We start from the raw sequence: 13,619 nt of genomic DNA, 5'->3' as shown, positions 1-13,619 counted from the left end.
TTTGATACGTTTACATTGTGGAATGATTATATCAAGCTAATATTTATCGCCTGACACTTTAATAAATTTTTTTTGTGATGAAAACGTTTAAAATCAAATCTTTAAGCAATTTGGAAGTTATTTGGAAATGTAACAGAAACCCATTGGTGGTGTGGTGGTGGTAGTGGTGGTGGTGAAGATGGTGATGGTGCTGCAGCGACCTTTGGTCTTTTAATAAAGCTGCTGAACAGACTAAGATTACTTCTAAGTTATCTGATGTGTGCTTTGATTTGACAGCAGAGAGAAGGGAGGCTTTGATGGCCTTCCTTAGCATTCACCCTCCTCACCTGCCATGTTTATATCTCCAACTCTAGTCACCTTTATTTGTAGCATATCTACCTGTGAATAAGTTTAATTCAGTTTACTTATATATTTTACAAGCACCCAGGGGGAAAAGTTTGACTTCTTAGGACGTGTGGCCCAGGAATAACAACGTGTGAGCCCCTAAAACTATCTGGCAGTGTTTTCTATTTCTTGGCGGTCTCTTAAGTTCACATAGGAAATCGGTTACAATGAGCTTGGAGGAAATAGAAGGCCCTCCTGTAGGCAGCAGGATGAGAAAGGGATACATCATCTTTGCTGCTGATGATATTATTTTATGGAAGGGATATAACCTATTGCTTTTTAGAAGAGGGGACTTCCAGATGATTGTTGGGGAGCCGTTATTACTATACATGGTCATTGTCTTCTAAATGCAAGCTAAATTCAGCCAGAAGTGCTAGGGGAAATGCTGCAATTCCCTTTGTAAAGTTTCTAGTGGACTTTCCCCTTGTAACCTGAGAGTGTGTTCCTTTTTGCAGAAGTAGGACTCGAGTTGGCCTGGCGGCCTGTCCCCTCTGTCCCCCATGCTAGATAGCTGATTGCTGTGAACTGTGACACTGTGACTCCTGCTAGCTTGGTCCATCTCCATCACCTATAAATTGAGATGGTCCACCAGCTTTGCACCATGTAAGCACTGAAGGAACTTGCTTTAAGTAAGTTTAACGTACAAATATAAGGTCTACAAAACCAATGAACTTGAAGGGCGGCAATTTGTGTTTTCCACTAGGGTGCTTTGGGAGCTGGAGAGGGGAGAAGTGAACAAAAGAACATTTGTCTTTCAGTTATACTTGGATGATGCATTTTATTTAGAAAGGAAAACTTGAGCACTTTTTAAAAAGTTTTGATCATGTTTTTCATGAAGAATACATTCTCTGGCCCTTAACCTCAGCATTTGTGATGTAGTGAGGAAAGTGAGAAAATTCTAGCTTGTGAACTCCTGTGATAAATCATACCAAAGTGAGGCAGCTTCATCATTTATTCTAGAAGCAAGCATTTATGGATTGCCTACTGTGTACACAATACTGTGCCGGGCGTGGGGTGGAGTAGGGGGATAGCCCCCTGCCCTCCTCACCCAGCGCTCAAAGCTGAGGAAGGGAGATAAAACAGTCACAGATCACACGAAACAAGGTTGAGGCCAGGTTTTGGTAACCCATACCAGGAGTTTAGTTTCCTGAGAAAAATCCCAGGCACATTATGTTTCTCTTGGCTTTGTAAGTTTCCATCTCTAAAATAAATTATTGACATTAGCTAACTGAATTATTGTTATCACGATCAAAATAAATTGATAGTTTACAGAAAAACCATTGGTGTCCAGAGCTTAACAGCTCCATTTCCAAACTGAGAGGATCCTGACCCTTCAGTAAATTCATTCAATGTATATTTTCTCAGCACCTGTAGTGTTTTAGGACCTGGGGACACAGCAACGAACAAAACAGGCAAAAATGCTGCCCTCGTGGAGCTTTCTACCCAGGGGTAGGGAAGGTTAGACAGACATTAAATAAGAAAAGTGGAATAGGATGCCAGATGGTGATAGAGCCTATGGAAAAATGAAGGCCAGGAAATGGGGGAGGATGTTACAGGTGGGGGTGGGGCTGTCTTTACTGAGAAGCTTCTTAAACCTTCCATGGCTGCAGACCGAGCCTTCTCTAAACAGTGGGATGTGTCCTTCGTCAGCCTGACTCTCCCATCTTAGCTTCCTCACCTGGAAACACAGGTTTCTTTAGGGACTGCCCCCTGCTGTGCCAGTGCTGTGGGTTTTCCCAGAGCTGGGAGTGCAGGCCCCACCACTACCTGCCCACCCCTCCACCCCCACAGTCTTCTTCACTGATAGCACATTATAGTTCTGTTATAGTTCTTGTTGTCTGCTGGCTCCTTGGCTCAGCCCCTGCTCTGTTGGAAATGAGAATCTGACATGTTTAGAAAGGTACCCACTTTCTGTCTTTGTGTTTTTCTTTTGTATATAGTAGGTCAGTGCATTCCATTGAGTGGTTTGTTTTTCCCCAGATATCATCAATAAGGAAAGTTCTCATACTTAATATTATAGATATATAGAGCTGGAAAGATTTTTTTGATGTAAGTCCTTCCTTTTACAGGTAAAGTTTGTGGGGCCCAGAGAGGTGAAGTGACTTTTTCTAATGTCACACAGCTGTTGTGGGGCATAGTGAGGGGCTAGAACCCCAGCATGAGCTTCCTCTATACCATTATCTCATAATCCAGCTCACTGATTTCTGACTAAAGAAGTGATGAAAGCTTTTGAAGAAAACTTGCAGAATATAGAAGACTTTAGAGAGAAAAAGAATCACTAATTGTACCATATAACAGAGGTAATCAGTAGTTACAGTCTAATTTTTTTAGTCTTGTGTGTGTGTGTGATAGTGTGAGCATTTTCTCAATGTCCTTTAAAGTTCTTAGAAAACAGTTTTTATTGGTTATGTTATTTGCCCTGTTTTGGAGATACAACTACTGACTTCGAGTTGTCCAACTGGCATTAGGCTTCAAATGATCCATTTACTGACTTGTGTCAACAAATGAGTAGACTGTGCACATGTTGACACTGCTGATTGGCATCCAATGGTTGTTTGTTTACCTCATGCCTGATGTTTAAATTCCTGTTGTTACCCCTCCTTAAATAGAATGCGAACCTGCCCATGGGAAGAGATTTTTACCACAGAACTTTGGTTGGCTCTCTAGCTCCTCACTGCAGACCTCGGTCTCCTTGTTCTATGAGTGAAGGACCCTCCATTGGTCCCTTTTCTGAGAACTAGGTGAATTCCCTTGGCCTCTCTTTAGGAAACTCACAGACACACAATTTCATATGTAATTTTAGAGGGTTTGTGGACCACCTTCCTTAACATTCAGCCTTGGATTCTGGGCTAAGAAACACTAGACTAAGTGATAATGTGGATTACATTTCTGTGACTATTTGATTAAATCTGTAATGATAAAAAATAATTGAGGAGGCCGGGCACAGTGGCTCACACCTGTAATCGCAGCACTGGGAGGCCGAGGCGGGTGGATCACCTGAGGTCAGGAGTTCGAGACCAGCCTGGCCTACATGGTGAAACTCTGTCTCTACTGAAAATACAAAAATTACCCAGTCGTGGTGGTGGGCACCTGTAATCCCAGCTACTTGGGAAGCTGAGAATGGAGAATCACTTGAACCCAGGAGGCAGAGGTTGCAATGAGCCAAGGTCATGCCACTGTACTCCAGCCTAGGTGACAGAGTGAGACTCCATCTCAAAAAAAAAATAATAATAATAATAATAATTGAGGAGGGCATGAGACTTTGTATCAGATGTATCTTTTCCTGTATTAACTCTTCTAAGAGGCCCTAAGCGTTGTGGTCGAGAAACTCTCTCCCCCTCCCACCACTGGCTGCCGCCACATCTTCTCTTGCTGTAGCTTTCTCTCCTCCCTCGCTGGCTCTTTCCTGCCTCACTCCCTGAATCGGTTGCCTGCAGTGCTGTTCTGTTCTCTGTTTTGCTACCTCTCTTGCCGTCTACCATGCTTTTGTCTTTTGCAGAAGGGCAGATCATTTTTGTGCCACCTTTTCTTTGGCCAGCAAGCTGACCAGCAACAGTATACTGTGGAAAATCTTCAGTCATTTGTTTTCTTTTGCATTTTTTCTTAATTTCTACTTATTGTTTCTACTTCCCCAGAACAAGAGAAAAGGAATGATAACTTTGGAGTGTACACAAGTACACGTATATAAGTAATATAGGTGTACATATGTGTGTGTATACATATTTTTCTTTTGCCTTTATTGTTATATTTTAAGTATCCTTCTGATATGCCAAGAACCCCTAATAAAGACAGTAAATAACTTCTGTTAGGTTGAGATAATTGATTTATTCCTTGTATTGTTATTCCTCAGATGGTTATTAGCTATGGTTAGCTACAGTATCTATAGTTTCAAAATTTATATAGATTTATTGCTAAAAACACATTTATTTGTACATTTTAAAACTTTAGTTTTACTGTTTTCAAATACACTTGGTCTCAAAAAACATCTAGCAAATTTTGTAGAATAAAATTTTCTTACCTGGGAGAAAGGAACATTTTTATTTTTAGTAGTAGCGAAAATTGTTGGGTTTTGATTTATGAATAAACTATTGTTGGGTTTTTATTTTCGAGCAATTGCCTTAATTTGGGCCCTTAACAAATGAAAATGTTTGCATATTTTTACAAATACACTATTTCACTTTAGGGTCAAAGATGATAAACCTGCTATCAGCATTCAGTTCAGCAAATACATTGTGAGTGCTTTTAGTCCCTAAGGCTACTCAAAGGTGGTTAAGATACAGTCCCTGCCCTCAGTGAATTAACAGTCTCACTAAAGGGTTCTTCTACCGGGGCAAACTTAATAAAAGGTAAACTCTGAAAAGCTCCATAATAGGGGTAAAAAGTAGTGCTCAGAGGGTTAACTGAGAAGGAGCCGATTCATTCTGGCTGGAGGGGTTCTTGGGGAAGGTGGTATTTAAATTGGGTCTTGGGCATGGGTAGCAGTTCCCTGTACAGAGAGAGTCACTCCTTCCACTAATCAGAGTGTGATGGAAGTCCATCTTATGGGTGGAAGAGGAAGATGGAGTTTTGCATTTAAAGTTAGCTTTCCGTTGAGTCACAAATTGCCCTTGGAACATTTCTTAAATTTCTTGTGAGGTTTTCATGGTTTTGAGTACCTAAGCTGTATAATAAATTTGTGTACATATTAAAATTTGAGACCTGAACCCCATTACAGAAGCATTCATTCCATCCTGCTTCTGAAGCCTTCCTCTTCCCCACAGGGTTTACAACATTCTCTTTTAACATTGAGACTCTATACCTTTCATACGTGTTCATAGATGTGTTTGTTGTGGGTTAAACAAGCTGGCATGTGAAGGAACTCAAGGTTAGTAGATGGTAGGAGCTCAGTGCAGGTTTGTGGAAGTTGAATCGGGGGTCGGACATACACCTTGTTGTTTGAAATGTTGTAAAGGAAAATGTGGCCACCTACTTCCTGTCCTGGTAAAATGGCATTTCCTCTAGTGGCCGCACCAACCGGATGTCATCCTCATGTCCTCACACATCAATCTCATGAGCCCTTTGGAGAAACCACATCCCATTTGGAGGCTTGGGATCTGAGGTTAAATGTGGTGCCGTGTGACTCTCCTTGACAGTCAGATTCCAAAAGTGTTGGTCTGTCCTAAGTGAGCGGGGGAGAGTGCCAGCACTGCCTGAGAAGTTGTGTGATGGGAAAGCTGACAGCAGTTTCTTCGCTCCTCCACGCCCTCAGGGTTCGCTTCTTTCATAAGGTGGGCCAGCTGGAAGGCGGTGGACTCAGATGACTGCCTTGCTCTCAGAATTGCTGTTCTCAATCTTGGATTTCAGTATATTGCTCTGAGATGGTAGTAGGAAACAGCTATGTGAATTTTGTCGCTGCATTTCCTATAAACACATTGCCAGCCTTGTACATTGTACATTGATGGTCCCCCTTTACATAAATCTCTGTGTGAGGCATTTAAAAAAATTTTTGCTTGCTTGGGCCAGGCGTGGTAGCTCACATCTATAATCCCTGCACTTTGGGAGGCCAAGGTGGGAGGATCGCTTGAGCCCAGGAGTTTGAGACCAGCTTGGGCAACATGGTGAAATCCTGTCTTTACAGGAAATACAAAAATTAGCTGGGTGTGGTGGCATGCGCCTGTAGTCCCAGCTACTTGGGAGGCTGAGATGGGAGGATTGCTTGAGCCCAGGAGGTGGAGGTTGCAGTAAGCTGAGATTGCACCACTGCACTCCAGCCTGGGCAGCAGAGCCAAAACCTGCCTTGAAAAAAAAAATCAAACAAATTACTTGCATTACAACTTGATATATTTTCTCCTTTTGATGATATAAATTATGGAACTGATCATGTTTTCCTTTTTGTCCTGGCTACTTGGAAGCTCAGAGTGAATTAAAAGTGTTTTCCTTGATTATAAAACAAAAATAAACTAATTGCTAACCATTTTGAAAAATATAGAAAAACTTCAAGAAGAAGGCCTGGCTCATGACGTGAACATGGGGGGTTCAAGATGAGTATTTGAAGGCAGTTGTCATAATCAAGCCATAGAGAGGGAAGAATGGTTGATGCTGAGTTGCTGAAGCGCTTTGTAATGTGTGATAGCAACACGATTGGTGGAATTGTCATTTTAGGTCACACAGCAAAAGCCCTGAGTTTAAGACTAAAATTAATTTCTTCAGGTTGGAATGAGAATAGCAACAATACAGTAGTTACCATCAAATGAATGCCTGCTTTGCACAAGGCACTTAAAGACCATCTAAAGACCTTTTTACCTCTTCACTCCCATGATAGAGTTAAAGCCAGATGCTGCTGTCTTTAATTGCTGACTGATGATTGGTATTGTACCTTTTAGCAGTTTGAACATAGTATCGTGGTTAAGCGTGTGTACACTGGATCCATACTGCCCCTGCTCTCTGTATAACGTTCTGCAAGTATTTAACGTCTCTGGGCATCAGTTTCCTCATCTGTCAAATGGGGATAACAGTATTACATAGAGTTGTTATGAAGATTAAATAAACAATCTTTGTAGGGCTTGAACAGGGCATGGGCCATAGCCAGCACTTACCGTGTTTGTTAAATAAATATCTTAAAGTTCATTTCTCATTCCTTACAGAATACCAGGGTATTTTGACCCAACAAATAGGGTAGGCTGAACACAGTGGCTCACACCTCTAGTTCCTGCTACTTGAGGGGCTTAGGCAGGAAGATCCTTGACTCCAGGAGGTCAAGACTGCAGTGAGCCATGGTCGTGCCCCTGCACTCAGCCTGGACTACAGAGCAGGACCCCGTCTCAAACAACAATAACAAATAGAATAGCATTTCTCTTATTAATGCCCAGACATTCTGATGGCTTAATGGCGATGGGGATTTGAGGAAGAGCTGGACTATTTAGAACTTCTTGAACCATTTCAAAAAGGTTTCTGAGTTGTTGGTTGGGCTGTCCTTTACTAAGGCTCAGTTCGTCTGTTTCGTGCTTGTGGCTTCATCCTTTCTTCTCTGATTTGTAGGACATTCCTAAATTTTTACTTTACTGTAATTTCAACTCTATACGTAAGGGAGAGTTTTTTCTTACAGGGTTTTTTTCTGTTGTAACTTTACAAAGAAAGATTTTTAAAATGTATAGATAATATTATTTTAGAACACAGATTTGGTAGGAGGACTTCTATTAACCCTGAAAGACTACCCAAGGTTGAGAGATTGGGTAGTTTAAAAAAAATTATAGAAGCTATTAATTTATTTGATGGACTCATTGATCCCTTGAGATCATTACATAATTGATATTCACACTCAGAAGGGTTCCTGGTGTTCAAGTGGCAGAGACCCAGCTTCAGCTTCACTCTTGAAGTAGGGCAGCTGCAGCAGGTGCTGGGAGAGGGAGGCGGCCGTGTGGGGACTGGGTGGCATCTCAGTTCTCCCCACTGCCTCCTCTGAGCCCTCCTGGCTGCGTTCCTTTGTCTGGAAAGTGGGAGACTTGTACCTGTGACTTGTATAATAGTTTATGTTATTTCCCTGGATAGAGTTCCTCTGGCATCTATTGTTGCTACATGATAACTACTCTCGTTGTTGACTGACTGAATACTGCTGCTGCTACTACTGCTACTGCTACTGCTATTACTACTACTACTACTATTTCTGCTGCTGCTACTGCTTCTGCTACGGCTGCTGCTGCTGCTTGTTGTCTACTGTTACTAAATCTTCCCTGATGTCGAGGAAATAGAGTAACTAGGAGAAGCTCTGCAGTATCCATGAAGTACAGAGTAATATTTGATCCCGCCTTTAATGTTCATTTCCACATAACTTTTAGACAAATCCCTTAATACCTCTGTTTTAATTTTTCCCAAGAGATAAAAAAGACTCCACTGTTAAATGTGAGGAAATAATAAAAATACAGACTTTTAGGAACACATATTTTGGGTGCTACTAAACCACCATTGAACCATAGGTTGGTGATCCAGCTATTTTCCTGTGCTTTTGTGCATCTCTCTCTTAATTTTATTAATTTATCACTTATGATGTCTGTTCTTCTTGCCTTCCCAGCTAGATGTGAAGTTCCTTGAAGGGAGAGATACTCTACCTTATACTTTTACTGTGATCCTCTCAGCACCTAGTACTGGGGGTACCTTCTGATACCCACACACCTGGACTTAAAGTAATATTCTATTTAATAAATGCATTTACTATGATATGCGATATCCCATGAAAATGTTTTGATGACCTCATCTTTCTGGCATCATATAGGAGATAAATTAAGTGTTTCATGCTGTGGTCTGTCATGTGGGGTGAAACTCATTTCCTCCACCTGTACCTATGAGGTGCAGGCTATGGGAACATACTTGCTGGTAGCTCTTCCCTGCTTTAATCATCAGCCAGGCATTTGGTGTTTAGCCATAACACAAATGAAAGCATTCCAAAACTGGAAGAATTTTAGAACAAGCAGACAACCTTGCTGTCTCTTAAGCTCCACAAGCTTCAGATTTAAGGTAATTATGAAGGAGTCTGTGACTGGTTTTCTTTTAAACACCGCAGTATTTTGATTCCAATTGATTTGGCCCACGCTGTGTGGAACAGACACAATAAAGCCGGTCTTTATCAGAGAGGCAGTACACTGTGTATTGTTCAGCTTGGAGTTTGTTTTCCTTTGGCCAGCAAGTAGGAGCCTCCCCTTTTGCATGGAGTAGTAACACCCCTGGAGGCTGGCCTTCGCTGTCATGCCTTCCCACCCCACAGGCTCCGCAGACCCAGCCAGCGGGGCTGACCACTTGTGCCTGGGAAGCCAGTTTCCTTTCCTTCCTTGGACCACTGGCATGCCTGTGCCTTGCACGGCCAGGGACTTGCAGCTGTTCCAGTTGCAGACTTTCTGACTTGCGTTTTCAGCCGAGAATGCAGGCTGATAAATGCAGGACAAGTAGTAGAAGTGTCAAAAAGGAACTGGTGATTGAGTCCCCGCTGCAATACAAGGATGCAGCTCAGGGCGAAGTGGAAGCAGAGAGCCCGGGCCCTGTGCCGGTAAGAGGGTCTCGTACAAAGTGTTGCTGTGTCTACCCGATGCTGGGTTCTTATTGTGCGTGTGGACGGGGTTGACGCCTGTTGCCTGTCTTTGATTTTAAAACTTGCTCTGCTTGTCCCTTGTGAACTCCACTCTTTCCCTGTAATATGACTTCGATTCCCCTTTGATTCTTCTTTGTGAAGAAAGAAATGTTGACATTTTGTGGGGGAATGTGGTTTCTAGGAGGTTTCTTTGTATGGAACAATTATGTATTGTTCACAATTATGTCCCACCTAGCTGCAGTGTTTGCAAATGTAAACCCAGGGAAGCATATTTTAATTGCAACTATAGGGTTGAAAAAGGATGTGCTTTGCAAAATTAAAACCTTTTCTACGTTATTTATGCTATTGAGAAAATGAGGCAGGTCCCATTGGGGGGTTTTAAGGAACATAACTGTTGGAAATATTACATAGTTTAGAAAGGATAAAATTACCTATGTTCTTCTCACTCATTTTACCAGGAGGTTTGCCTTGAATAAAGTAGGGAAGAACCTAAACTGTGAACCAGCTGATAGAAATGTTTCTGTTCTTAACATCAGCTAAACTCTCAGCATTTGGCTAAAGCCAAGTGCTTTGGTGGACTTTGGAGGGGAGGAATGTGAAAAATGGTTGTGTTGTTATCATCAGTGAGTAGGTTGTGCTTCTCTCTCGGAATTTCTTCAGTACAATAAAGGCGCATAATTTTTTAAGCAAGCTGCATAAAACCACCAGCATGCCCTGCAGAGGGGGGACAATTGAGCCTTTCAAATTATCTGCTAAAGAGATTGTTAAACTAATATGTAGTGATTTTATTTAGTGATTTTTTTTTCTTTAATGTGGAGGTTCAGTTGATGTTACCATGAAGTGTTTGCTTACTAATTTACTTAATTTTCAATTAATGTCTAAGAATCTGAACTTAAACTTTCCTATAACAGATTTGATTTGAACTGAGTTGCTTTCTTTGTGACTCGTGAGACTGCCCTATATTTTATTGCCTTCAAAACTATATTACTAACCCTGAACTGAAAAGTTAGTAAAATATCATGGTCTTTTTTACTGCAGATTTTCATCTTACAGATTTAGGTTTCTTTTCTTCACCCTCTGCTACATCGTCTAGAAATGTAGTTCATTGTTCTGGATTCCTTGCTGCCAATATAATAGCCCGCTTCTCTGTTGGGTTGCTCACAGGCTATATGGATTTCACTGCTTAAAGCAGCTGATGTAACTTAGGATTTCTTGGAGGAAGTTGTGTGGTTTAGGTTCCCTTGTGAATATTCTTAAAAATCTTCTGTCAGTGATTCTCCAGCTGTGTGGAAATATTTGTCTACAGGACTGAATACACTGTAGAAAGATGCTGTGCAATTTTTTTTTAAGCACACAAGTGACTTTTTAAACTTACTTCTCTTTCTAGTGCTCAAGAAATTTGCCGTTTATGTCCCAGCTATTTGTTTAGGTAAATCTCACTCCAGGCAGTTCCCCTGGGGGTCTTTTTCCACTGCAATGGATAAAGCTGTGCTGGCTACAGCTGCAGTTGGTGGGAACACTTGTCAGGGCCCAGCAGCTTATGGCAGTGTGATCTCAGCTCTGCGCACCTGCAGAGAGGTGTGAGGGAGTGAGGAAGCCAACAGTGATACCAGAAGTTTTTTCTTATCGGGTAGTGTTTCTCTTCTTCCAGCAGGGTAAACAAGATAAAAAGAGCTAATGTCAGATTAGAGAAGCAAGGATATTTCAGCAGGGCCTCTGCCCAGGGCAGATCTCTTACCTGTGGCTGTCGCTGCCCACTGGCAAACAAGAGTTCAACAGACTGCTGGAAAGACAACTTGGGTTTCTCAAGATGATTTTTCAGAAGGAGGCAGACACCATTGTGCAACCTGTTTGTGGCAGTACTATTCATTGTTATAATGTCAGTGGCCCACGAGTTTGGTGAGAATCCCCAATACTGTCTATCATTTGAATGAATTATACCTAGAGACGTTTAAATGTAGGTAACATGCTTTATTCAGGAGGTAGCATTTTGAAATAAAGTTTTGCTGTTTTTAGTTATGTACAGAAACAATCCTTGGGGAAAAATATTACGTAAATTAAAAAGGATAAAATTAACGCATGTAGTATAGAAGTAGGAAAAACAAGAAATGCAAATAGTGTAGCAGTAGGAAAGACAGTGTCCTTGTTTTTGCTCTCCAGTGGTGACCATTATTAATAATTTGGTGTATATACTTCCAGACTTTCTCCTGTGCCTAGAACAGTATAACGTGTGTGTGTGTGTGTGTGTGTGTGTGTGTTTACAGAATGTACTATTATGGTAGATTTCTGGGTTAATTTTTTCCCAGAACACGTCAATAACATCTTTTGTCACCATATGTGGATTTATGCTTTTTTTTTTTTTTTCTGAGACAAGAGTCTTACTCTGTCACCCAGGTTGCAGTACAGTGGTACGATCTTGGCCCACTGCAACCTCTGTCTCCTGGGTTCAAGTGATTCTTCTGCCTCAGCCTCCCGAGTAGCTAGGATTATAGGTGCCCGCCACCATGCCCAGCTAATTTTTGTATTTTTAGTAGGGACCGGGTTTCATCATGTTGGTCAGGCCAGTCTTGAACTCCTGACCTCAGGTGATCTGCCTGCCTTGGCCTCCCAAAGTGTGATTACAGGCGTGAGCCACCACACCTGGCCTATGCCATTATTTTAATGGCTGCATATTATCTCATTTTAGGTCTGTACTATAAGTAGATCGTTGTTCAATTTGTTTGTTTGCATTAGTAACGAGGCTACCATAAATGTACCTGTAAGTAGATCTTAAAGCATGTAGGCAAGCCAGTATTTGTTCTAGAAACTTTCTATCGTAAGTTCCCTCCTGCCCTTATGATTGGGGGTAATATTTTTTCTCCTCTGCCAGGGCCGCTTTGAAGGTTTCCCTTAGCAGTGGCTGCTTGTTCAGTGTTAGGGAAAGTTAGTGTTTCTTTTTCTTTCTTTTTTTTGGAGATGGAATTGTTCTTTTTTTTTTTTTTTTTTTTTTTTGAGACAGAGTTGCTCTTGTTGCCCAGGCTGGAGTGCAATGGCACGATCTTGGCTCACTGCAACCTCTGCCTCCTGAGTTCAAGCAATTCCCCTGTCTCAGCCTCCCAGGTAGCTGTAATTACAGGCGCATGCCACCACACCCAACTAATTTTTGTATTTTTAGTAGAGACTTGGTGTCATCATATTGGTCAGGCTGGTTTCGAACTCCTGACCCCAGGTGATCCACCTGCCTTGGCCTCCCAAAGTGCTGGGATTACAGGCGTGAGCCACTGCAACCGGCTAAAAGTTAGTGTTTCCAAGAGAATGTGTGTTTGGACATTATAAAGTTTCAGAGGCTGCAAAGTTCAACTTACAGGCACCTACATGGGTGGGTCTTGTCCCCTGCATTGTGACAGTAAGTGAGGGAGGAAGCACATGGTGAAACTTCCCCATTTCTATCCAGGCTTACTGCCAAACCCTCTGAGAAATGGCTTTGGGGGCTAGAAATCACTACCAGGGGAACAGGCAGGATATTCTTGATGTCTGCATGTTAGTTTCCCTGCTCATATTTGAATACCTATTTTTACCCCCTACCCCCCACCCCCCTCCAAAACTCTAACGTAATTCCTGGAAACAATTTATTCTAATTGTTACTGCTCAACAGTTTAAAGGAAAAAGGTGTGGCTTCAAAGTGCCAAAAAAGACTGGGTTATATGCCGTTTATGCAGCCCTTTCATTGGGTTCCTTTTGTGAGGCTGGTAGGGACTGCAGCACAGGTCTTATTTTGGGAATTTTTAAGGTTGAAGGATGTGAAGATTGAGAAGAGCTGAATTTTCCTGTTAGGTGTACTCATTAGGTATTTTTTGAAAAGGATCAGCAGGCACTGTGGCTCAAGCCTGTAATCCCAGCAGTTTAGGAGGCCAAGGTGGGCATTGCTTGATCTCAGGAGTTCAAAACCAGTTTGGGCAACATGGCGAAACTCCGTCTCTACAAAAAATACAAAAATTAGCCAGACGAGGTGGCATGCACCTGTAGTCCCAGCTTCTCAAGAGGCTAAGGTGGGAGGATTGCTTGAGCCTAGGGGGGTTGAGCAGAGATCACGCCACTGGACTCCAGGCTGGGCAACAGAGTAAGACCCTGTCTCAAAGAAAATAAAAGTTTCTTTTCAGAGATACCTTTTGGGTGGCTCATATTTTCCTGAGATCCT

General features: G+C 42.0%; 1 protein-coding gene across 30 annotated transcripts in view; it reads left to right on the top strand.

Moving 5' to 3' along the window:
* DOCK9 (dedicator of cytokinesis 9) overlaps window positions 1-13,619 on the top strand; it is a 293,699-nt gene that overhangs the window by 99,923 nt on the left and 180,157 nt on the right. For 9 of the 30 annotated variants that reach the window (XM_030813621.1, XM_030813615.1, XM_030813618.1 and 6 more), the window contains exon 1: window positions 9,105-9,400. The exons of the other annotated variants lie outside the window; for them this stretch is intronic. In XM_030813621.1, the coding sequence (XP_030669481.1) occupies window positions 9,275-9,400 (126 nt within the window). In that variant the 5' untranslated portion in view covers window positions 9,105-9,274. Of the gene's footprint in view, window positions 1-9,104; window positions 9,401-13,619 lie in introns of those variants that run through there. 30 annotated transcript variants of the gene reach the window in all.

The sequence above is a fragment of the Nomascus leucogenys genome, chromosome 5, assembly GCF_006542625.1.
Source record: "Nomascus leucogenys isolate Asia chromosome 5, Asia_NLE_v1, whole genome shotgun sequence".
NCBI lineage: Eukaryota > Metazoa > Chordata > Mammalia > Primates > Hylobatidae > Nomascus > Nomascus leucogenys.
Note: the sequence above shows the minus strand (reverse complement) of the source record. Positions and strands in the feature narration are given on the sequence as shown.